The following is a 26281-nucleotide window of genomic DNA, read 5'->3' as shown; positions in this document are numbered from 1 at the left end:
GGCGTTACTGATACAGGAGGGGCGTTACTGATACAGAAGGGGGGCGTTACTGATACAGGAGGGGGCGTTACTGATACAGGAGGGGGCGTTACTGATACAGGAGGGGGCGTTACTGATACAGGAGGGGGCGTTACTGATACAGGAGGGGGCGTTACTGATACAGGAGGGGGGCGTTACTGATACAGGAGGGGGCGTTACTGATACAGGAGGGGCGTTACTGATACAGGAGGGGCGTTACTGATACAGGAGAGGGGGCGTTACTGATACAGGAGGGGGCGTTACTGATACAGGAGGGGGGCGTTACTGATACAGGAGGGGGCGTTACTGATACAGGAGGGGGCGTTACTGATACAGGAGGGGCGTTACTGATACAGGAGAGGGGGCGTTACTGATACAGGAGGGGGCGTTACTGATACAGGAGGGGGGCGTTACTGATACAGGAGGGGGCGTTACTGATACAGGAGGGGCGTTACTGATACAGGAGAGGGGGCGTTACTGATACAGGAGGGGGCGTTACTGATACAGGAGGGGGCGTTACTGATACAGGAGGGGGCGTTACTGATACAGGAGGGGGCGTTACTGATACAGGAGGGGGCGTTACTGATACAGGAGGGGGCGTTACTGATAGAGGAGGGGGGCGTTACTGATACAGGAGGGGGCGTTACTGATACAGGAGGGGCGTTACTGATACAGGAGGGGGCGTTACTGATACAGGAGGGGGCGTTACTGATACAGGTTTCCTGTCTTACAGGTGCGCGCAGGACTCCACGTATGAGAACTGCATCCGGAGAGCTCGCTGACGACCAACAACTGGACTGCAAATGTCTCTGGTCTCCCTGTTAGCAGATGTGTAGCAGGGATACAGTACATATATTACCCCCCCCCCATTAGCCTGGGCTGTATTACATTATTACCAATGTGCTTTAAACGTATTCATAACATACAGTACACGAGTGCACAATAGGACAATCTCAACCATAAAGTATAGAAAGTGACGCAGTCTAGTCGGCCGTGGACTGCCCAATATATAGTGTACGCCTCTTATATGCATCAATAGTACAATGGGCCTGATTCATATGTAGTCGCAACGTCAATGGTTTCGTAACTAAGTGCATAGTTACCTTCCCACCTGCATTCTGCAGGAGACTCCCTGACATAGCAGCAATCTCCCTCTATCCCTAATTAGTCTAGCAATCTTCCTCATGTCACCTAGCCCACATTACATTGTTACATCATAGGTACCTCCCCACCTGCATTCTGCAGGAGACTCCCTGACATAGCAGCAATCTCCCGCTCTCCCTCATTAGTCTAACAATCTCCCTCATGTCACCTAGTCCACATTACACTGTTACATCATAGTTACCTCCCCTCCTGCATTCTGCAGGAGACTCCCTGACATAGCAGCAATCTCCCTCTCTCCCTCATTAGTCTAGCAATCTCCCTCATGTCACCTGGCCCACATTACACTGTTACATCATAGTTACCTCCCCTCCTGCATTCTGCAGGAGACTCCCTGACATAGCAGCAATCTCCCTCTCTCCCTCATTAGTCTAGCAATCTCCCTCATGTCACCTAGACCACATTACACTGTTACATCATAGTTGCCTCCCCTCCTGCATTCTGCAGGAGACTCACTGACATAGCAGCAATCTCCCTCTCTCCCTCATTAGTCTAGCAATCTCCCTCATGTCACCTGGCCCACATTACACTGTTACATCATAGTTGCCTCCCCTCCTGCATTCTGCAGGAGACTCACTGACATTGCTAGACTAATGAGGGAGAGAGGGAGATTGCTGCTGTCTCCCTCATGTCACCTAGCCCACATTACACTGTTACATTTTTTGGGGGGAAAAGGAATGAGAGATAGATACATTTACATTGAATCATCAGCACCATTTCCCAGCACAAGTATAGTAGCTCTTAATAACTACCAACTATAATGTCCCTGAAACTAGTTTCCAAAAGTAGGCTAGTATGACTAAGGCTGATTCAGACAGTTCCTTGCATTTGCTGCATGGTTGTGATGGAGTACACGGTTCTTGAGAATGTCGCGATGGCTTCGGTGGGCGTTTCTGTTCACTTCTGAGCGGCTGCTGCACTTGCGATACCTCGCAGTTCCGTCATTGGTAAAAGAAGGCTGATGTGTCGACATTGCGTCTGCGTGTGAATCAGGGCTAATGCGCGGGTACCTCGGACACCAGAGCATGCGCTGCAAGCAGCAGCGGTCTGTGGCCCGGACACTTACATGGATTAAAAGGTTCGTCAGTGCAAGCGTGCTGTGTTCTCAGACTCTTCCAGAGGCGATAACCCTGCACCTGCAAAAGGTGGACTGTCTAGGACCACCAGGGGTGTAACTATACGGAGGGGTGCAGAAAGTGGGCGTCACGCCCAGGCCTACCCTAGTGCAGAAGGCTGAAAGTAGCATTTGCATATCATTACATCAGAGATTTGGGCAGTTGGCGGTAGAGCAGACCACATAGGAATCAGGCCCCTCAGTATTACAGCTGGATTATATGTGGCAGCTACGCCAGGCCATGAATGATTAATAGGCCTTTGACTTAATATATGCGGAGACTGTTTCAGTGTAAGTGCCCAGGGTCTGTAAGCGCTGATTCCGTACAGGACCTCCTTGCAGAACGCAGTGGAAATAGGTTTATAGTAGTCAGCTCAGAGACATACTGTTTATTAAACCTCAGTAATATACGTTCTAGACCCAGAAAATAAGTACTGTACCAATAAAATGATTTGAGATTTTTAACTACATCAAAAAATGATAGTCCATTTTCTATTTGCTATTAGGACTTAGTGATGCTGTAAGAGGAACCTGCTCTCTACACCGCTGCCAGACACCTGTGGATAAGCAGCTTATGCTAGACCATTTATATGCTTATTATCTAACACTACAAGGCTACAGGCGGGGCAATCTGATGTTACGCCCCGCTGCCCACATCTGTGCTTATAAACGGGACATAGCCACCACCGCAAATCCTCAAATGGCCAAATTCTATTTATACCGCGCAGGCCCAAGTCACTGGCAGAATGGCCGAGCGCCAATGTATATGCACCGCACATTGCTAATGATTTAGTGAATATTCACTGCGCGTACCCGGGTTCAATAAAATCTTGGTATTTCAGAAAAGGGCACCATGGGGAATATCCTCTGTATGGGTTAAGGGCCCGATTCAAAACGGATGGCACGGCAGCGAATTTGTAGCAGTCAGTGATCAGATAGACTGCCACGCAATAGTGAAATCCCACCTTGCGAACAGATGTGGACTGTTAGGGAATAATTCACAGGTGCGTAGATATGTCCAAAACCATTTATAAGACGCTCACCATCGATTGATATTTCCACTGGTCACCACTGATCGCAACCGCCGTGTAGCCCTGTACTTACTTACTGATGCCACACCCTTCCCTAAAACACTTGGGCACACCTGCGTATTCTTGGCACACACATTAAACAACCAATCACCACCCCCAGACACCTACTTACTGTCAATCACCTTGCAAATGGCCAGCGAAAGAAAAAAGTAGCAGGCTCGCCAAAAGCCATCGCGCACACGCATTGCGGCCCAGATGCATGAGCAGTGTATCAATAATCGGCCACTGTGCAAACTCTCACAGCAGCGATAAGGTCTGAATTGGCCCTAAGAACGGTAAATGCAGTGTTCGCGTTTTGGTGGCGAATCGCCATCTTGTGGTTAAAAGTGATACTGCACTGGGACTGACTGGCAGGAGGGAATCTAGTAGAGATATAGAAGAGGAATCATTTGGAATATTCGTCTTATGTGTGATTAATTTCTCTGTGATAAAAGTGACAAATCACCAGTTTGTGGTTGACAGGCAAAGGTCGATACAAGTAGAAGGTCGACACATGGCAAAGTTGACATGAGGTTTCTCTTGGGGGGGGGCACGCATCATGGACGGCAGCCATAAGAGACCACTATAGTACAAGGGCGACAAACAACGCCAATCAATTTATACAAGAAAATATAGCAAAATAAAAACACCACAATTCTCACCAAAGTCATGAGATGTAAAACGACTTAACGTACACTCTGTTTATTATTTACAAATAATACACAATATTCAGCTTATAAGACATCTTGTACACCAAGAAATAAAAAGTGCATGAAGGACACAGAGACGGGCACGATGTACCCTAGATCATGGGCGGTAGAAGCTTCCACGCTATGTGCGGCCTATCCTACAGCGGAGCACCAATCAGAGGCGGCCTGGCCGGTGCGCGCTGATCAGCATTTAATGCCAGAGGCACTTAGTGCTAATAAGTTCCGTCTTGCGGTTTCCCAGGGGGCGGGACTGTAGAGCCCCCGCTATCTAGACTGGTATTGTATCAAGGCAGGCCGGTCGGAATCTGGTCTAAGGAAAACACAAATAAGGGAGGAGTAGGGTGTATCCGTCAGCCTGGGTGTACCCTACTTATTCAGGGGTGCTTCAGGAAAAAAAAAACTAGTAAAAGGGCATGTGACGTATTATTAAGCGCACATGAATTAAATAACATTGGCCTGGCTTTTATTGGTTATTACTAAATGATCCTGAAAGGATAGTGGACCAATACGGATATAGGAAACTCTTCTTTCAGAATATATTATCATGGCCTCCAGTAGATGGTGGCTACGAGTCCTGCATTATTGGCCAATGGTACTTAAAGCACTTTAAATGCTACGACAATGCCATGTAATGCCACAGTAGACCACCTAGTGGCTGTAAGATAATACAGGGGTCAAACCCACCTTTGAGGTGTTCTAAATTAAAATGGTAAATCTAGGTTTTGTTAATAATCCTCTTCGGACGCGCGATTCATTTTTAGTGCGGATATTGTGCATATACTGTATACAGTAGGACACGCGCAATGGGAAATGTCTACAGCAAGGAATCCAAACTGTGGCGCACAAGTCCCGCCCAACAGGTCATGTTTTCTGGATTTCTGTAATCATGCACAGGTGAGTTGATCAAATTTGGTTAGTCAGTAATTAACCCACCTGTTTACGCAGACTGAAATCCTGAACTGTTGGGGATACTTCAGGGCTGGAGTTGAGATCGGCCAGTCTACAGCAAAAAAAAATTCTTTTTTTTTCAAAAGATGTTTGAAGGATAGAACTATACAGATCTAAATACGGGCGTGAAGTTAAGAATTTTATAACTGAAGTCTCTGAATGAAATGGATGGGGATGAGGCTAAACAGCTTCACATTAACTTCACATCATATTACGCCATCATCAACGTCTATTCTAACGCCGTATAAAAGGAACGCTCTCGATATTTACTATATTAATCTCTCTTTTTTTGTGACATCTCCTTATTGAATACAATAAACTCTATATATATGTGCCAGCAGTCCCTGAGAATTAGATCTGGGCTCTACTAAGTTTCCTTTCCATCAAAAAATATTCTCTGCACCTGTATAGTATATGGCGGCGTATTATCATTTACAGTGTGTACAGAACCAGCGGGATTCTGGGATTGTTACATAGATGCCATAGGATGTGTCGCGGTCGCTGGCCGACGGAACCGACTCCCTCCGCTGGGCCGCGCACAGCTCTCCTACGTCCTATCAGATCCCGCCACTGTAAGTTGGAGGCTGAGGTGAGATACACAAAATAATGACCAGAGAGCGTTGCGTTAATACAGACCAAGTACGGTTCACTCACATTAAGCAGGGGGGGGGAGGGGGGGACACAAAACGCACAACACAGGTACAGATTTCTTGTTTGGCACATAATCTTCCACGGATACACTGTGGCGATAAGACAAAAAAAAAAAAAAACAGATCCACTTCTTTCCATACGACTCAAAAAATTCCCCTATGGGCTGCAGCGCGTAATCCACTTATCTGTGTTATGATGTCGGGGGCATGGTAGGGCGGTGGCAGAGACGGCGCAGAGGGAATTGCGCCACTTAAACACATTCGCCTGCGATGATGCTTCCATCTCTCTGATGCTTCTGTAGATCATAATTCTATATACACACACATCATTGCGCTGTTCAATGGCTCCTCCAAGAGCTTTGCAGATATACATTAGAATGAGGAGATAGTTTGTGTCATGAATCTGCGGTGTCGGCAGTTTAGTTCGGTATCCCATGAAGCCGCTGTGACAATCGCCTACAACTGCAGCCTCGTAAACCGCACGCGGACCAGAGATTACCAGAAGCCGGACAGAAGGGAGATCACGTGAGCGCCTGCCGTTGTCTCGTTCCGCACAGACAAACACCAACGTAGAATTTAAAAAAGAAAAGCAGGTAATGCGTATGGTAAAAAGCTGCCCACACCCGCTAAATAAAAAGCACAGAAAAGGCCCTGCTATTATCTAATAATATTCAGATAATGCACTTCTGGGTATAGAGAGTTGATGAGGAGGGCTAGCAGCGTGTTGCCGTCCTGGAGGCAGTGTCCTGGGTATCGGATAAACTGCATGGCCTGTGAGATCTGTTCCTGGTAATCCGCGTACTGCTTGCCTGTGGTCATGGTCTCGACAGCAGCTAAAGCCTGCGGAACAGAAGACACGTCAGCATAAACTGTTCGGTGACAAGGGGAAAGGTTTCGGTAGAGGTAGCGCAAGAGATTTCACAGGATGTTTCCGAGTTAATCGAAAAAGCAAAATCTTTCTCAAATGGACAAAAAAAACATGCTGCACGGCAGGTGGGGCAGATGCAACAGGTGCAGACAGAGTTGGGTGGGCTGTGTTGAAACTGAAATATAAATTGCGGTGTAAAAACGGCCAGTATATACTCTGCACAGAAACAAAATGACTCCCCCAAATCTAAAACATGTTACATCTGCCCCACCTGCGTTGCAGCATAGTTTTTGTCCATTTGAGAAAGATTTTGCTTTTGCGATCAACTCTGAATCTGGCCTCAGCTTCTACACCCTGTGAAATCTCCCTACAGAAAATTTCTCAAATGGACAAAAACCATGCTGCACTGCAGGTGAGGCAGATGAAAGATGCAGAGAGAGTTAGATTTGGGTGGGGTGTGTTGAAACGGATATCTAAATTGCAGTGTAAAAATAAAGCAGCCAGTATTTGCCCTGCACAGAAACAAAATGCTTTATTTTTACACTCCAATTTAGATGCCAGTTTCAACACCCCCCCACCCAAATCTAACTCTCTGCACATGTTACATCTGCCCCACCTGCAGTGCACATGGTTTTGTCCATTTGAGAAAGATGTGCCTTTTGCAATCAACTATAAATCAGTCCCTAGAAGCGCAGCAAAAACTCTAGTTAGAACTTTACAACAGTAAGTTACCTGTTGAGCTTTCAGCGATAGGTTCACCCCGGACCCTCCTTTAAGGCGCACTTGATTTTCAGAAGGGATCTGGGCTAAAATGAAGGCTGCAAGACTGCGAGAGATAATCCTGAATCTGAAATAAAAACCACACAACCCTGTGACTCTCTCTACATTGTAGCAATGATAGATTCCAGAGGATCCAAGTTTGCCGGTTATCACAGTAGGGGTATATGGCCAAGACTCATAGGGTGACACATGACCCAACACAAAAAGAGTCACCCAAGACACGCACCTGGCTGACAGCGGAGATTTCCGTCCAAGCCCAAAGGCTCCCAGGAGCCCCGACGTCATCCTCTCCTCTCCCAGGAGGCAGAGCCGGGTCTGGACGGAGAGCAGGATCTGCAGAATGGTCTCGGTGACGACGCTGTCGTTCTGCTCCACCTGTATCAGAGACAGCTGCAGAGCCTTGTGGAACCACAGGAAGAGCTTGGGTTCCTCACTGGCAGAGCTACACAGACCGGGACAGAAGGGGAAAATAAGGAATAAGCTTCTCACATCATCAGTGTAAGAGGGGTGGGAGCCGGCTATTGGTGCCGGGACAGAACACGCCCACATGGGCTCTCACCTTGGCTGCACCTGCTCCAGCCACTTGGAGATTCGCACCAGCACCCTCAGCTCGTTGGCCAGGGTCTGCTCCTGGTTTAGGCACTGCAGGACGTACACGTGGAGCGTCAGGTAGCTGCCCAGCGTCAGGCATTCCTGCAGGAAATCCTCCGTGGTGAGCTCCGGCACCTGTAGGGATGCCAGGATTGGGCCCCAGCCCGGGTTCTGGCTGTGGAGAGTCTCTGTGATACAGGAGAACATGGCGATGTCTATGTGCGGCCATTATGATATCTCAGGGTAGTTCTGCACACAATATACAAGCTACTTATTTACATGACGCTCGCCAGGTAATAATATATATCCAATATACACTGGAGACATGGAGTCTATTCTACATGGTCCTTCTCTCAACTCCAAATGTATATGTGGTCTGTAGTCCCCGCATGCATGTACTGCGGATGTATATGCGGTATGTAGCCCTGCATGCAAGTAATGCGGGTGTATTTGTGGTCTGAACTCCTTGTATGCATGTACTGCGGGTGTATATGTGGTCTGTAGTCCCTTCATGCATGTAATGCGGGCGTTTATGCAGTCTGCAGTCACTGAATGCATGTAATGCGGGCGTTTATGCAGTCTGCAGTCACTGAATGCATGTAATGCGGGAGTATATGCGGTCTGCAGTCACTGCATGCATGTAATGCGGTCGTTTATGCGGTCTGCCGTCACTGCATGCATGTAATGCGGGCGTATTTGCAGTCTGCAGTCACTGCATGCATGTAATGTGGTCGTATTTGTGGTCTGCAGTCACTGCATGCATGTAATGCGGCCGTATATGTGGTCTGCAGTCACTGCATGCATGTAATGCGGCCGTATATGTGGTCTGCAGTCACTGCATGCATGTAATGCTGGCATATATGCGTTCTGCAGTCACGGCATGCATCTTATGCGGGCGTATATGTGGTCTGTATTCACCCAGGGGTGTATAATGCTGGTTCATATGTGGTATGTAGCCCTGCATGCATGTAATGCGGGTGTATATGCGGTCTGAAGTCACTGCATGCATGTAATGCGGGCGTATATGTGGTCTGTAGTCACCCAGGGGTGTATAATGCTGGTGTATATGTGGTATGTAGCCCTGCATGCATGTAATGCGGGCATATGTGCGGTCTGTAGTCACTGCATGCATGTAATGCGGGCATATATGCGGTCTGTAGTCGCCCAGGGGTGTAGAATGCGGGCATATATGCGGTCTGTAGTCACTGCATTCATGTAATGCGGGCGAATATGCAGTCTGTAGTTACGCAGGGTGTATAATGCTGGTGTATATGTGGCCTGCAGTCACCCAGGGTGTATAATGCTGGTGTATATGTGGCCTGTAGTCACCCAGGGTGTATAATGCTGGTGTATATGTGGCCTGTAGTCACCCAGGGTGTATAATGCTGGTGTATATGTGGCCTGCAGTCACCCAGGGTGTATAATGCTGGTGTATATGTGGCCTGCAGTCACCCAGGGTGTATAATGCTGGTGTATATGTGGCATGTAGTCACCCAGGGTGTATAATGCTGGTGTATATGTGGCCTGCAGTCACCCAGGGTGTATAATGCTGGTGTATATGTGGCCTGCAGTCACCCAGGGTGTATAATGCTGTGTATATGTGGCCTGTAGTCACCCAGGGTGTATAATGCTGGTGTATATGTGGCCTGCAGTCACCCAGGGTGTATAATGCTGGTGTATATGTGGCCTGCAGTCACCCAGGGTGTATAATGCTGGTGTATATGTGGCCTGCAGTCACCCAGGGTGTATAATGCTGGTGTATATGTGGCATGTAGTCACCCAGGGTGTATAATGCTGGTGTATATGTGGCCTGCAGTCACCCAGGGTGTATAATGCTGGTGTATATGTGGCCTGCAGTCACCCAGGGTGTATAATGCTGTGTATATGTGGCCTGTAGTCACCCAGGGTGTATAATGCTGGTGTATATGTGGCCTGCAGTCACCCAGGGTGTATAATGCTGGTGTATATGTGGCCTGCAGTCACCCAGGGTGTATAATGCTGGTGTATATGTGGCCTGCAGTCACCCAGGGTGTATAATGCTGGTGTATATGTGGTCTGTAGTCACCCTGGGGTGTATAATGCTGGTGTATATGTGGTCTGTAGTCACCCGGGGTGTATAATGCTGGTGTATATGTGGCCTGCAGTCACCCAGGGTGTATAATGCTGGTGTATATGTGGCCTGCAGTCACCCAGGGTGTATAATGCTGGTGTACATGTGGCCTGCAGTCACCCAGGGTGTATAATGCTGGTGTATATGTGGCCTGTAGTCACCCAGGGTGTATAATGCTGGTGTATATGTGGCCTGCAGTCACCCAGGGTGTATAATGCTGTGTATATGTGGCCTGTAGTCACCCAGGGTGTATAATGCTGGTGTATATGTGGCCTGCAGTCACCCAGGGTGTATAATGCTGGTGTATATGTGGCATGTAGTCACCCAGGGTGTATAATGCTGGTGTATATGTGGCCTGCAGTCACCCAGGGTGTATAATGCTGGTGTATATGTGGCCTGCAGTCACCCAGGGTGTATAATGCTGGTGTATATGTGGCCTGCAGTCACCCAGGGTGTATAATGCTGGTGTATATGTGGTCTGTAGTCACCCAGGGTGTATAATGCTGGTGTATATGTGGCCTGCAGTCACCCAGGGTGTATAATGCTGGTGTATATGTGGCCTGTACTCGCCCAGGGTGTATAATGCTGGTGTACATGTGGCCTGTACTCACCCAGGGTGTATAATGCTGGTGTATATGCAGTCTGTAGTCACCAGGGGGGTATAATGCTGGTGTATATGCGGTCTGTAGTCACTGCATACATGTAATGCTGGTGTATATGTGGCCTGTAGTCACCCAGGGTGTATAATGCTGGTGTATACGTGGCCTGCAGTCACTCAGGGTGTATAATGCTGAGTCACCCAGGGTGTATAATGCTGGTGTACATGTGGCCTGCAGTCACCCAGGGTGTATAATGCTGGTGAATATGTGGCCTGTATTCACCCAGGGTGTATAATGCTGGTGTATATGTGGCCTGCAGTCACCCGGGGTGTATAATGCTGGTGTATATGTGGTCTGTAGTCACCTGGGGTGTATAATGCTGGTGTATATGTGGCCTGTAGTCACCTGGGGTGTATAATGCTGGTGTATATGTGGCCTGCAGTCACCCAGGGTGTATAATGCTGGTGTATATGTGGTCTGCAGTCACCCGGGGTGTATAATGCTGGTGTATATGTGGTCTGTAGTCACCCAGGGTGTATAATGCTGGTGTATATGTGGCCTGTAGTCACCCAGGGTGTATAATGCTGGTGTATATGTGGCCTGTAGTCACCAGGGTGTATAATGCTGGTGTATATGTGGCCTGCAGTCACCCAGGGTGTATAATGCTGGTGTATATGTGGCATGTAGTCACCCAGGGTGTATAATGCTGGTGTATATGTGGCATGTAGTCACCCCGGGGTGTATAATGCTGGTGTATATGTGGTCTGCAGTCACCCAGGGTGTATAATGCTGGTGTATATGTGGCCTGCAGTCACCCAGGGTGTATAATGCTGGTGTAAATGTGGCCTGCAGTCACCCAGGGTGTATAATGCTGGTGTATATGTGGCCTGCAGTCACCCAGGGTGTATAATGCTGGTGTATATGTGGCCTGTAGTCACCCGGGGTGTATAATGCTGGTGTATATGTGGCCTGTAGTCACCCAGGGTGTATAATGCTGGTGTACATGTGGCCTGCAGTCACACGGGGTGTATAATGCTGGTGTATATGTGGCCTGCAGTCACCCAGGGTGTATAATGCTGGTGTAAATGTGGCCTGCAGTCACCCAGGGTGTATAATGCTGGTGTATATGTGGCCTGCAGTCACCCAGGGTGTATAATGCTGGTGTATATGTGGCCTGTAGTCACCCGGGGTGTATAATGCTGGTGTATATGTGGCCTGTACTCACCCAGGGTGTATAATGCTGGTGTATATGTGGCCTGCAGTCACCCAGGGTGTATAATGCTGGTGTATACGTGGCCTGCAGTCACCCAGGGTGTATAATGCTGGTGTATATGTGGCCTGCAGTCACCCAGGGTGTATAATGCTGGTGTATATGTGGTCTGCAGTCACCCAGGGTGTATAATGCTGGGGTATATGTGGTCTGCAGTCACCCAGGGTGTATAATGCTGGTGTATATGTGGCCTGCAGTCACCCTGGGGTGTATAATGCTGGTGTATATGTGGCCTGCAGTCACCCAGGGTGTATAATGCTGGTGTATATGTGGCCTGCAGTCACCCAGGGTGTATAATGCTGGTGTATATGTGGCCTGCAGTCACCCAGGGTGTATAATCCTGGTGTATATGTGGCCTGCAGTCACCCCGGGGTGTATAATGCTTGTTAGGACCAGAAATATGCGGAAGACCAGAGTTGCCATGACAACACCCCAAGCTTAGGCCGGAACTACTGCATGCACTAGAACTTTACCATCCTTGAAGTAGGCCAGTATGCATGCTTCCGTGGCTTCGGCCATGTGCTTGATGGATGCGAGGCTCTGGCAGGCGGCTGTGAGAAGAGGCATGACTAGCAGGCCCTGCACTTTGCTATCGATCCACTTCAGCAGGGCGGAGCGCAGCGACTCGGCGGTGGTCACGCTGGCGTTGTTCATCACCATCAGCAGCTCCATGAACAGACTGCTCAGCGCCATGTGACGCTTCTGCACCTCCAGATCTGGAAAACAGCCAGGGTCATGTGACTTACTTCCCAGGGTCATGTGACTTCCCAGAAACACTCCCAGTAGGTTTGTTCTACATACCACCCAATCAGCTTCTAGCTAACATTTTATACCATATACTAGATAAATGATATCTACAATCTGATTGGCTGCGATGGGCAACTTATCCTCTTGCTCTTTATAGAAGGTGTGATACATCTCCACCCATATTAGACCGGGCAATTCTATGAAAAACAGGTTATGGCGGCTTCTCGCTGCTCTTTTTGAATGTTACACTTTGCTTTACCCCTTTCATCGATCTGTAAATCCGACATGTTCGGAATTAGATAGTAGCAGATAATTGGGAAGAAAGCTCTGCAATATTCTCTGCTTTTTTATTTTCTAGCAGCATCTTTGGCATTTGCTTAGAATGGACTCTTGGGGACGGAGTTTGTCCAGAGGTGCGGATTTCCGGGCGAACTCGGTGATTCTGAATCGGCAATCCATGCCTTGTAAATTATTGCGTGCAAAAAAATAAATGGCTTACAGTCCTTCAGCCGGAAACCTGCCCCTCCGGCCAACTCAGGTATCATTACATTCAGTCCTATTTGTTACTAGGAAACAGCATTGTCGAATATGAAGTGTGGAATGTAATGCAAATTTATTTAGAATTGTTTCATGACCAGCAAACCTACTGTAGCCTTAAAGTTTACTGTAAACCAAAAGTTTACGGTTCCGTAAAGTTTACTGTGCACTGACAGTTTACTGTATCGCTAAAGATTACTGTACACCAAAGATTTACGGTACTTGTGTATTATCTGGGCGCCCGATATTGTTAATTGCATGCCTTAACTTAAGGCATGCAATGCGATGAACGCGATTTTCCATAGGAATCAATGTTAAATGGTCCCCCCAGGCCCCCCCATTGTTTGTATGCCCCCTCATTGTTAACGCCACCCCACCATCAACGCCAACCCGAAGCGTGGCGAGTGCAGCGAGCCCGAGAGGGGCGGCGGTACGCGTCCTCCGACCTTTTCATACAACCACTATCCACGTCGGCGTGGAGTTGATTTTATATAGTGTGGCGAGCACAGCGAGCCACCGAGCCCGAAGCGTGGCGAGCGCAGCGTGCCCCGCAAGGGGACGCGTAATACTTGTGAAGTAATGCGCATCCGATCGCCACGCTTCGGGCTCGGTGGCTCGCTGCGCTCTCCACAATATATGAAATCAACTCCACGTCGACTTGGATAGTGGGGGTATGAAAAGGTCGGAGGACGCCTACCGCTGCGCTCGCCACGCTTCGGGTTGGCGTTGATGGTGGGGTGGCGTTAACAATGAGGGGGCATACAAACAATGGGGGGGCCTGGGGGGCATTTCACATTGACCCTAATGGTCTCAGGGACCATTTGGGACCATTTAACATTGATTCCTATGGAAAAATCGCGTCGATCGCATCGCATGCGATTTACGCGATTTTTCCGACCCAATGAAAAAATCGGGCGCCCAGATAATACGCAAGTACCAGATTTACTGTGTCCCGAAAGTTTACAACACACCAAAGCTTTACTGTACATCAAAGGTTTACTGTGTATGGACGGTTTATGGTTTCCCAAGTGTTAACATTTCAGCTATTGTATACAATATAGTTTAAAATAATAAATGATATCAACTGAATTTAGGGAAGAGAAAAAAAATTGAAAAGCGCTTTGCTGCTATATAACAGCTCAAAGGGTAGACGTGCCACACCCAATACTCCCCCCCCCCCCCCCCCCCACACTAATCTATATATTCTTATTGCACCTCTACATCACACACCCTACAGGACGACACCTAACCATCAAAATCAGCATCGCCATTGTGTTGTCACTCTCACAAAAAATATTCACTTAGCCAAGTAAATATTGACAACCCATTTATCCAATCAGGTGATATATATTTTCTCTAATGACAATTAGCTCTTCAATGTTAAATAACCAGCAGGAGGATAATGATGGGTCTGTGGAGACATACAGTCTCTTGTAACCATAAATATATGGACACAAAAACTTCCAAAACAGAATTTAATGCAGCGCTTATTAGTATTTGAAAAGGCGGATGTATAAGAATAAAGTACCGCTAATTATACTAGTTAAGTAATAATTTATCAAATATATAAACCTCCCAATTTATGACAGAATCTGTTTAACCTTCGTTGTTTCTTTCCTGCGCTCTGAAAAACTCAACATGAATACTGTACTGTACCTGGGGGGCTGAAGATGACGATATCATCCAGCAGTTTGGCCATCTCTTGTTCTAGAGCCGAAATGCTGATTTTACTGTTCTGTTCCAGAGAGCCCAGGAACTGGACAATCTGCTGAACGTATATCCGACATTTGGGGGTGACGTCCTGCAGGGGGGGGAAAGACAGCAGTAATGATAGAGGAACCAGTCTGCAATGGACACGCGCACAGTACATTGCTGGACAGCTGCTTAAATGGCTCATAAGTTAATCATTTCCATGAGATACCGATGTGTCCTCATTCATCTAACCTCCTTTCTCCTTAAACATCCCTTCTAGCCATGCAACTTTTTCCATTAATTGGCATTTTAAGAGGCAAAAGCAGCTTCTTCTGATTAAAATGATACCATTATGCACCTATATTCTGTGTTTGACTGCTGCTGTCTCTGCATCAGAAATGCTAGGTTACATTGTTTTCCAGGAAAACACCAACGTTCCATTTCTCATGCAGATACAGTCGCAATCACACACAGAAAATAGGCATGCTGCATATCATTTTAATCAGCAGAAGCTGCCAGTAGGTCCTCATCACAAATAATATGCTATTTAAAAGGAAATAGTCACAAAAAAGACACCCAGCTGTATCTGCATCCGAAATCAGAAATGCTAGTTTACATTGTTTTCCAGGAAAACACTAACATTGCATTTCTCATGCAGATACAGTGGCAATCACACACACAGAAAATAGGCATGCTGCATATCATTTTAATCAGCAGAAGCTGCTTATGTGTACAAGTTGCAAATAATATACTATTTAAAAGGGAAAAGTCTAAAAAAGACAGCTATAGCTCCGCAACCCCCACGGTGGCGGGGAGGCGCAGGGAACATTTGGGCGCCAGGGGTCTGCGGGGCTATAGTTACCCGCTGCTGTCTTGCCTGCCGTCATGGTCCAGTGTCTCTCCGTGTCCCGGCGCCAGCGGCCAGCTCCTGCTGCTATAATGAAAACTGTCACTTAGAAAATGGCTGCCCCCATACTGCAGACAGTTTTCTGTCTGCAGTATGGGGGCAGCCATTTTCTAAGAGTCAGTTTTCATTATAACAGCAGGAGCCGGCGACGGGACCGTGACCGCAGATTCGGCCGGGCAGGCAGGTACGGGCATGGGGGGGGGGGGGGGGCGCCGAGGGGAGGGAGAGGGCAAGGGGAGGGGGGCGCTGAAAAATTTGCGGCGGGGGGGCGCATAAAAGGTAGTTACGCCACTGAGCTCACTGGTTATGTATAACAACACTTGTATTGAATGGAGGATAGATGTATGTGGACACATCGGAGAATGACAATTGCAGACAAGATCATCTGCGCTGGGCCATCAATGCCTCGCACACTCACCAGGTAGATGCTGCATTCGGGGAAGGAGGTAAGTCCGGCGGACACCCGTAGCAGCTTGAGAAGGAGCTGGTCTGCCAGGTGCTCGCTCAGGATTACAGAGGGCGGGTAGTGGCTGCTAAAATACCCCATGACGTTCTGGTAAGACACGGCATCCACCAAGTGCCAGGACAAGGTGCTGGCCTGTCCTAAGAGATTGATCAGTGGGGCCCCCTGTACAGGTAGAGACAGAAAATCAGCCATTAATGGTCCAGTAAAAGAAATACCCAAGGATAATGCAAAGAAAAAATATATATATATTATGTTTTGGGTGGAGTCTGTTAAGTAAAATAAACCCTGTGGCCCTCCCAACATGGTGGGTGCAAAGATGGCGGAGATCGGGAAACTTGGGAAGAGAAGTGGAGACGTTTGTCCTATCAACCAATCAGATTTGAGGTAGCCTTTATTTTAATTATAATCTCTAAAATGATAGGCAGAAGCTGATTGGATGCAAAGGGCTACATCTCAACTTCTTCATTCTTTACACTGCTTTATATATATCCAATATCTGTATTATGTCTAGCAGGGGCTGGAGCTGGTACAGCACACTGTAACTTACTGGTTCATTTATAAGCTTCTCCTCTTTGGCGAGAAAGACCAGCATATACAGGAGACAGACCAGCATGCGATGCGTCTCTGGGCGAGGGATCGGCCCCCAGGCATCCGCCAAGACGCTCATCCAGTTAACATCACACAGAACGGCTCCAAGGAACAGAAAACAGCTCTTAGGGCTCCCTCGCTCCACCTAGTGGACAATATCGGTCAGTACATGGTCAAGTAATGCTAGCACAGCAAATAAATAAGAAACTAAGACATGATGGGGTCAATTTACTAAGGTTAGAGTCCTATTGAAGATAGGATGTTGTTATTTATTTAGCACCATCTAGAAGATGAGGTCTGAGTGGTTGCTATGGGCAACCAGCCATCTTCAATAGAACTCCCATGTTAGTAAATGTACCCCCATGTGAAGAGGGGAATGGAGGAAGCAGGAAGCCACAGACTGAGAGTTATATAGTGGGAGGAGCAGGGTCCCCAGCAGCACAGAGTATATCAGGAGATGAGTGATGTGTCAGTGAGGACAGGGCTGCATGTGACAGGGGCAGTGACATGATGTGAGGTGAAGAATGGAGGAAGCAGGAAGCCACAGACTGAGAGTTATATAGTGGGAGGAGCAGGGTCCCCAGCAGCACAGAGTATATCAGGAGATGAGTGATGTGTCAGTGAGGACAGGGCTGCATGTGACAGGGGCAGTGACGTAATGTGAGGAGGGGAATGGAGGAAGCAGGAAGCCACAGACTGAGAGTTATATAGTGGGAGGAGCAGGGTCCCCAGCAGCACAGAGTATATCAGGAGATGAGTGATGTCAGTGAGGACAGGGCTGCATGTGACAGGGGCAGTGACATGATGTGAGGTGGGGAATGGAGGCAGCAGGAAGCCACAGAGTGAGAGTTATATAGTAAATGCTGGTTCAAAAAAACATAAAAGGTCAAGCGGATTTCTCCTACCTTGAAGAACTCTTCCATCAGCGTCTGGTCTGGGTACATGTCCTTCCAGGGCAGTTTGCTGTACTCTGTGTGATAGGCATACAAGATGTACTCAGGGAGCATGGGCGCTGTGCAGGACTCGCAGTAGTGCATCAGATGTAGCCATAGCGCCCCCCGCTGGCCTGGCAGAAGGTGATCTGGGGGGATGAACAGGGTTGTTGTTTTTTATAAAACATTTTTGTTACAGTTGCTGTATATATTTTTGATGGAAATAATGTAGAATTTATAAACCTACAGAAGGTGAAACTGTCATTTAAAATAATTTTTTTTGTTCTTAAATTTTCACAGCATCAAAAAGGGAGTGAGAGGGGTAGAAATGGGAGTGCTACATTTTAAACTACCAGAAAGCCTGCTCTCTCTGTCTCCTAAATGATATGTGTATTAAGTGTATAAGTGTATTAGGTAACAAAGGGGAAATATAACAATGGTCACACGTTATTGGAATGAAAACAGCTTTTAATAAACTTCCAGGCCCCGTGTAACAGGTTTAGTGAGGAGGATTATGACAATCCAACAAAATCTATCCAGGAATTTAGGGGGGGGGGGGGGGGGGGGGTGGACAACTCTGTACTCACTCTGAAATTTTTGATGCAATGTCAGAACACAGTTGGAAAACAGTTGGACCATTCCACTAGCGGTGGGGGACTCACTTTCCAGCCAGGGGTAACAATGCTGATTGCTGGAAAAGAAAAAGGGGGAGAAAAGATTAGGCTGTGAAAATTGCCCATACAGATGTGTCCTCTTACATCTAGTGCCCATAACGGGCAATATTACTCGTTGTGTCGCTTGTTGGTGTTCTAAGTCGCCTCATACTGCATTAAGTCGCAACAGAATGTATAGTGGGCAGTACGGATGGTGTAATGGTTAGCATTACTGCCTCAGCACTGAGGTCATGGGTTCTATTCCCACCATGTGTTATATATACGGAGCAGTACGGACGGTGTAATGGTTATATTACTGCCTCACAGCACTGAGGTCCTGGGTTCTATCCCCACCATGTGTTATATATACGGAGCAGTACGGACGGTGTAATGGTTATATTACTGCCTCACAGCACTGAGGTCATGGGTTCTATCCCCACCATGTGTTATATATACGGGGCAGTACGGGTGGTGTAATGGTTAGCATTACTGCCTCACAGCACTGAGGTCATGGGTTCTATCCCCACCATGTGTTATATATACAGGGCAGCACGGACGGTGTAATGGTTAGCATTACTGCCTCAGCACTGAGGTCATGGGTTCTATTCCCACCATGTGTTATATATACGGGGCAGTACGGGTGGTGTAATGGTTAGCATTACTGCCTCACAGCACTGAGGTCATGGGTTCTATCCCCACCATGTGTTATATATACGGGGCAGTACGGGTGGTGTAATGGTTAGCATTACTGCCTCAGCACTGAGGTCATGGGTTCTATTCCCACCATGTGTTATATATAAGGGGCAGTACGGACGGTGTAATGGTTACATTACTGCCTCACAGCACTGAGGTCATGGGTTCTATCCCCACCATGTGTTATATATACGGGGCAGTACGGGTGGTGTAATGGTTAGCATTACTGCCTCAGCACTGAGGTCATGGGTTCTATTCCCACCATGTGTTATATATACGGGGCAGTACGGATGGTGTAATGGTTACATTACTGCCTCAGCACTGAGGTCATGGGTTCTATCCCCACCATGTGTTATATATACGGGGCAGTACGGGTGGTGTAATGGTTAGCATTACTGCCTCAGCACTGAGGTCATGGGTTCTATTCCCACCATGTGTTATATATACGGGGCAGTACGGATGGTGTAATGGTTACATTACTGCCTCAGCACTGAGGTCATGGGTTCTATCCCCACCATGTGTTATATATACGGGGCAGTACGGACGGTGTAATGGTTACATTACTGCCTCAGCACTGAGGTCATGGGTTCTATCCCCACCATGTGTTATATATACGGAGCAGTACGGATGGTGTAATGGTTACATTACTGCCTCACAGCGCTGAGGTCATGGGTTCTATCCCCACCATGTGTTATATATACGGGGCAGTACGGACGGTGTAATGGTTACATTACTGCCTCACAGCACTGAGGTCATGGGTTCTATCCCCACCATGTGTTATATATACGGGGCAGTACGGACGGTGTAATGGTTAGCATTACTGCCTCACAGCACTGAGGTCATGGGTTCTATCCCCACCATGTGTTATATATACGGGGCAGTATGGACGGTGTAATGGTTAGTATTACTGCCTCACAGCACTGAGGTCATGGGTTCTATCCCCACCATGTGTTATATATACGGGGCAGTACGGATGGTGTAATGGTTAGCATTACTGCCTCACAGCACTGAGGTCATGGGTTCTATCCCCACCATGTGTTATATATACGGGGCAGTACGGATGGTGTAATGGTTAGCATTACTGCCTCACAGCACTGAGGTCATGGGTTCTATCCCCACCATGTGTTATATATACAGGGCAGTACGGACGGTGTAATGGTTACATTACTGCCTCACAGCACTGAGGTCATGGGTTCTATCCCCACCATGTGTTATATATACGGGGCAGTACGGACGGTGTAATGGTTAGCATTACTGCCTCACAGCACTGAGGTCATGGGTTCTATCCCCACCATGTGTTATATATACGGGGCAGTACGGATGGTGTAATGGTTAGCATTACTGCCTCACAGCACTGAGGTCATGGGTTCTATCCCCACCATGTGTTATATATACAGGGCAGTACGGACGGTGTAATGGTTAGCAGTACTGCCTCACAGCGCTGAGGTCATGGGTTCTATTCCCACCATGTGTATATATACAGGGCAGTACGGATGGTGTAATGGTTAGCATTACTGCCTCACAGCACTGAGGTCATGGGTTCTATCCCCACCATGTGTTATGTATACGGGGCAGTACAGATGGTGTAATGGTTAGCATTACTGCCTCACAGCGCTGAGGTCATGGGTTCTATCCCCACCATGTGTTATATATACGGGGCAGTACGGACGGTGTAATGGTTATAGCATTACTGCCTCACAGCGCTGAGGTCATGGGTTCTATCCCCACCATGTGTTATATATACGGGGCAGTACGGACGGTGTAATGGTTAGCATTACTGCCTCACTGCACTGAGGTCATGGGTTCTATCCCCACCATGTGTTATATATACGGGGCAGTACGGATGGTGTAATGGTTACATTACTGCCTCACAGCACTGAGGTCATGGGTTCTATCCCCACCATGTGTTATATATACGGGGCAGTACAGATGGTGTAATGGTTACATTACTGCCTCACAGCACTGAGGCAATGGGTTCTATCCCCACCATGTGTTATATATACGGGGCAGTACGGACGGTGTAATGGTTAGCATTACTGCCTCACAGCGCTGAGGTCATGGGTTCTATCCCCACCATGTGTTATATATATATATATATATACAGGGCAGTACGGATGGTGTAATGGTTACATTACTGCGTCACAGCACTGAGGTCATGGGTTCTATCCCCACCATGTGTTATATATACGGGGCAGTACGGACGGTGTAATGGTTAGCATTACTGCCTCACAGCGCTGAGGTCATGGGTTCTATCCCCACCATGTGTTATATATACGGGGCAGTACGGACGGTGTAATGGTTATATTACTGCCTCACAGCACTGAGGTCATGGGTTCTATCCCCACCATGTGTTATATATACGGGGCAGTACGGATGGTGTAGTGGTTATATTACTGCCTCACAGCACTGAGGTCATGGGTTCCATTCCCACCATGGCTCTAACTGTGCGGAGTTTGTATATTGTCCTCGTCAGTGTTCCCTCTAAGCTGTGCGCACGTGCGCGCGCACACAACTCGACAAGCGTGCGCACAGACATTACAACAGAGCGCACAAAGCAGCAATGGTCCCTTTTTGCATTTGTGGACTCAATTAATGTGTGTTTCACCCATTAACTACTTTGTTTGCTGTGTTTTGAATGTTTAAATGTTTAATATCATTTTGAAGTAAAGTTAACACAAATGCTGGACATCATTTTCCAGTTATATATAATTGACGCACAAAAATTTAAATTTCCTTCCAAAGTTGCACAGCCAAAATCTTTTGCCGCACACAGCCTTCGTAAAATTAGAGGGAACATTGGTCCTCGTGCTTGCGTTTCCTCCCACAATCCAAAAATATACTATACATGTGGTAGGGAATTGTAAGCTCCACTGGGGCAGGAATGTTCAAATATTCTCTGTAAAGCGCTGCAAAATATGTGTGCGCTATACAAATGTTAATAATAAAATAAAACAAAATTGTGGTGCTGGAAAAGCCAGAGAGTGTGATACCACTTTCTGCCCACTAGATGTCACTTTTCCTAAACTGTACTGCGCACGCATCAAATAGCCAAGGAAGTTTCTGACACGGAACTGGTCGTTCAGTACACAGCGGAACTGGACAGTCACCCTGGGGTTTGAATCCCGCATGTGAGCAATGGCGTTTGCAATTTATCATTTTATCTTCAATACATTATGATGCGTTTTGGGAATTTTAGTGATGCAAACTGGCACACAATTTTATGATATTTTGAAAACACCATTGCTCCTTAGCAGGATTCGAACCCGGGGGGATGACTATGTAAGGTGTTGAGCCGAGTGATCAGGGATCACCGACCACTGACAATATTCAGTACTGTCGTTTTCATCTGTGGAGCATTCGCCACCCAGTGGTAAGACTGGGTATTGCATGGCGTAGATTCTGCTGTGACTGAGACACCAAGCAGCAAATAAGAGGCTCGAATACCACGCTGCGAGCAATGATGCAAGAGGACTCATCTGTAGCTGTACCTATTGTACCACTTGGTGGCTTAAAAAATGCAAATAACCTTTTTGACGTTGGACATACCTGCTGTCAGGCTTCTCCAGCACTAGCACCCATGGCTTAAAGAGCTCCGTGATTACTGAATGTAGAGACTTCAACACTAAGAAAGAATAGGGAGGAGGAAAGCATCACTACGTGTTACTGGTCATTCCCTATAAAACCACGGTATGTTACATATATCCGGCAATAAACGGTGCATGGATCTGATTATTGTACACGCTAAATACAGAAACCGTAAATGCCAGCGCAATACATGAGAAGGCGGAACGTCGCCATTTCTCTGCACAGACAATGTCACATCAAGACAATGGAACCCGTAAATTATTTTAAGGCACATCTGCATGGGGGATGGTCGGGGTAAGCGCCATCAGACCAGCCCGGGAACCTTGGCAGGACTAAACCAACACAGCCACCATATAAGGGCATTACAACATCAACAACATAAGAGAGAACGGAAGGAGCGAGATCCAGCGCTGTGGGACACGTCGTGTTCATTACCTGCCTGGATTCGGTGGCTCCCCATGGGCTCCTGCTTGATGCTGATGATCTCATAGTCAATGAGGCTCTTCATCAGGTACTCCAGGAAGGTCTGCACCTCTGCGATATATGGGCTCCACTTGGACAGAAGACCGAAGCTCTGGAAGTCCGCCTTGGACAGTCGCAGCTTGTGGAAGAAGTCCGACAGCCACTTGATGGTCTCCAATACCTGTCAATAACAATCACATTAGAACATTTCACAGCCATGTCCCAGACATATAACAGTGGAGGAGGCCCTTCAGCCTATGCATCCAGTAGGACCTATGGGGTAGATGTATGAAGCAGGGCCGTCTTAACTTCAGCGCGGGCCCCTGGGCAAAATAATTCGCTGCCCTCCCCCCCCCACCCCATCTATATGCAGCAGCGGCATCCAGGCAGCGACGGCTGGGAGCTTGTAGCGCTATTTGCCAGGCAACAGGGCAGGAAGTGCTGCTGAATTTGAAAACATTTTCAAAAGACTGGCCGGTCACTGATTGGCTGAGAGAATGCCGTCTTTCCCATTGGGGTGGGCCCCTAGAATCCTTAGGCTCCTGGGCAACTTCCCATTAAGCCCAATGGGAAAGACGGCACTGGTATGAAGCACTGATGTGAGCCAGAGGAGAAGTGGCCCATGGAAACCAATCAGCATGCAACATCTATAATTTGCATAATATAAAATTATACAGAGCAGCTGATTGGTTGCCCTGGGCCACTTCTCCTCTGGCTCCATTCTCCTCCCCTATCACTGCTTCATACATCTGCCTCATTTCTAGTACTGTGTGGAGTCATCCAATCAGGAGCAATCTCTCATTTCTAGTACTGTGTGGGGTCATCCAATAAGGAGGCAGCTCTCATTCTCAGTATGCTGTAAATTACTAAACAAGCCATCCAACCAGGAACATATGTAATTTCTAGCAGCGAGTAGAGGGATACCACAAACATCCAATCAAGAGTCATCTCTCATTTCTAGAAGTGCGTGGAGAAGGGCTCAAAATAACACCCCAAAACAGTTCTATAAAGCGCATTTCCAAGCATCATGAATTAGGGGGGGCAGTACGAGTTCATGAGTTCGATTCCCAGCATGTCATTAATTGTGTGGAGTTTGTATGTTCTCTCCATGCTTGAATGGGTTTCTTGGATTCTAATCCCCCTATTATCACATAGACATATTGGCATGACTGAGGCACGAGGCACTTACCAGTCTATATACGGAGAAGCTTACCTGCTCGGCTGACAGAATCATTTTGCTGGTGCAGTTTGGAAACGCGAGCAGGTCCTTGGAGTCCATGTCGATGGCGTTTGGTGGCACTCTGGGGGCGTAACATCCCACAGCCTTCAGTGAGGTCCTCCAGCACTCGGGGCTCAGCAGCTGCTCTGAGGAACCTTCAATGGGACAAACAGTAGATGTGCAAATACAGAATAGTTACAATGTATCAGGACTCAACGCCACCAATAGTTTCCCAAATGGATTCTATATAACACAACACAATACAGGTCTCTTGTTATCTTCAGATTATTCCATTAATGTTCTGCGTTGTATTGTTCAGCAGGGCCTGCCTTACCTACACCTCTCCTATACTCATTCATTGTTTATGTCACACACAATCACATTACAGCTGTACACTGTGTATAGTAGCTTACACCCTATCGCCACCTACTGGCCGCAGGAATTAATGCCAGGTGTGTTGAGGTGATAAAGGCACCAGTCAGCTCTTCTGTCAAGTCCCATCACACGATGACATGTCCAACTGAGCTAATTGGCAATTGTAAGCAGGACAGAGACTTTCTCCGCAGCACAGGACATGGCAATTCTCTGGCATCCACAGAAATATCAGAACTTAACTCCCTCCCCAAATAGTGTACGTTACCTCCCTGTCGCACACCCAGCAATACATCTGTGCAATGTGACAGTGATGACTACACCTGTGCATCTACAGAATGTCAGTTAGTAATGACTACACCTGTGGAATGTGACAGTTAGTAATGACGACACCTGTGGAATATGACAGTTAGTAATGACTACACCTGTGGAATGTGACAGTTAGTAATGACTGCACCTGTGGAATGTGACATTTAGTAATGACTGCACCTGTGGAATGTGAGTTAGTAATGACTACACCTGTGGAATGTGACAGTAATGACCGCACCTGTGCAATGTGACAGTTAGTAATGGCTGTACCTGTGGAATGTGACAGTTAGTAATGGCTGCACCCGTGGAATGTGACAGTTAGTAATGGCTGCACCCGTGGAATGTGACAGTTAGTAATGGCTGCACCTGTGGAATGTGACAGTTAAGGCCCCCATACATTAGGCCGACTTGTCCTAGGGACAAGTCGGACCCAATTTACCTGCGAGCCGCCCGGCAGCTCCCCGGGAGGCTCACATACAATTTGGCACTTGATGTGCCATTTTTACATGGGATAAATCGCATGCGATTTATCCCATGTAAAAAAAAACCCCGGGGAGCTGCAGGGCGGTGAGCAGTAGTGGGGACGGGCAGCGGTAGTGGGGACGGGCAGCGGTAGTGGGGACGGGCAGCGGTGGTGGGGGCGGGCAGCGGCGGTAGTTGGGGCGGGCAGCGGGCGGCGTTTGCGGTGAGCGCAGTGTACTTACACATAGCAGCAGCGGCGGGGACGGGACGCGCAGTGGCGGCTATTATATTTTTAAAATACTTGTCAAATGACCAGCCGCTCTCTGATTGGCTGAGAGCTCTCCGGCCAATCAGAGAGCGGCCAGTCATTTGACAAGTATTTTAAAAATATAATAGCCGCCACTGCGCGTCCCGTCCCCGCCGCTGCTGCTATGTGTAAGTACACTGCGCTCACCGCACACGCCGCCCGTCCCCACCGCCGCTGGCCGCCCCCACTACTCCCCCGGTGTCTGTATGCATATGCCTGTCAGGTGGCAGGCATATGCATACAGGGAGGTCGGACGTGATCGTATGTACAGACCGTCCGACCTCCCTGATCCGGTCCGATGCGCACGGGACCGCGCATCGGATCGGATCAAATGTCACATACCTACGATTTTGGGCCGATTTCATCCGATTATCGGCACAAAGTGCCGAAATCGGATGAAATCGTCCCAAAATCGCATAGTGTATGGGGGCCTTTAGTAATGGCTGCACCTGTGGAATGTG

The 26281-nt window shown here is 47.8% G+C and overlaps 1 protein-coding gene across 1 annotated transcript in view; it reads right to left on the bottom strand.

Moving 5' to 3' along the window:
* Positions 1–4033: 4033 nt before the first annotated feature.
* Positions 4034–26281, bottom strand: part of EPG5 (ectopic P-granules 5 autophagy tethering factor) — a 99500-nt gene continuing 77252 nt past the window's right edge. The window contains exons 32-44 of the mRNA XM_083155341.1: positions 24365–24525; positions 23125–23332; positions 22651–22726; positions 18346–18449; positions 17732–17907; positions 16786–16971; positions 16191–16400; positions 14830–14974; positions 12363–12605; positions 7879–8098; positions 7546–7761; positions 7272–7386; positions 4034–6511 (exon numbers count right to left, since the gene is read on the bottom strand). Of these exons, the coding sequence (XP_083011467.1) occupies positions 6329–6511; positions 7272–7386; positions 7546–7761; positions 7879–8098; positions 12363–12605; positions 14830–14974; positions 16191–16400; positions 16786–16971; positions 17732–17907; positions 18346–18449; positions 22651–22726; positions 23125–23332; positions 24365–24525 (2243 nt within the window). The 3' untranslated portion in view covers positions 4034–6328. The remainder of the gene's footprint in view (positions 6512–7271; positions 7387–7545; positions 7762–7878; positions 8099–12362; positions 12606–14829; positions 14975–16190; positions 16401–16785; positions 16972–17731; positions 17908–18345; positions 18450–22650; positions 22727–23124; positions 23333–24364; positions 24526–26281) is intronic.

Source organism: Crinia signifera, chromosome 1, assembly GCF_055691185.1.
Source record: "Crinia signifera chromosome 1, ASM5569118v1, whole genome shotgun sequence".
NCBI classification, from domain to species: domain Eukaryota; kingdom Metazoa; phylum Chordata; class Amphibia; order Anura; family Myobatrachidae; genus Crinia; species Crinia signifera.
Note: the sequence above shows the minus strand (reverse complement) of the source record. Positions and strands in the feature narration are given on the sequence as shown.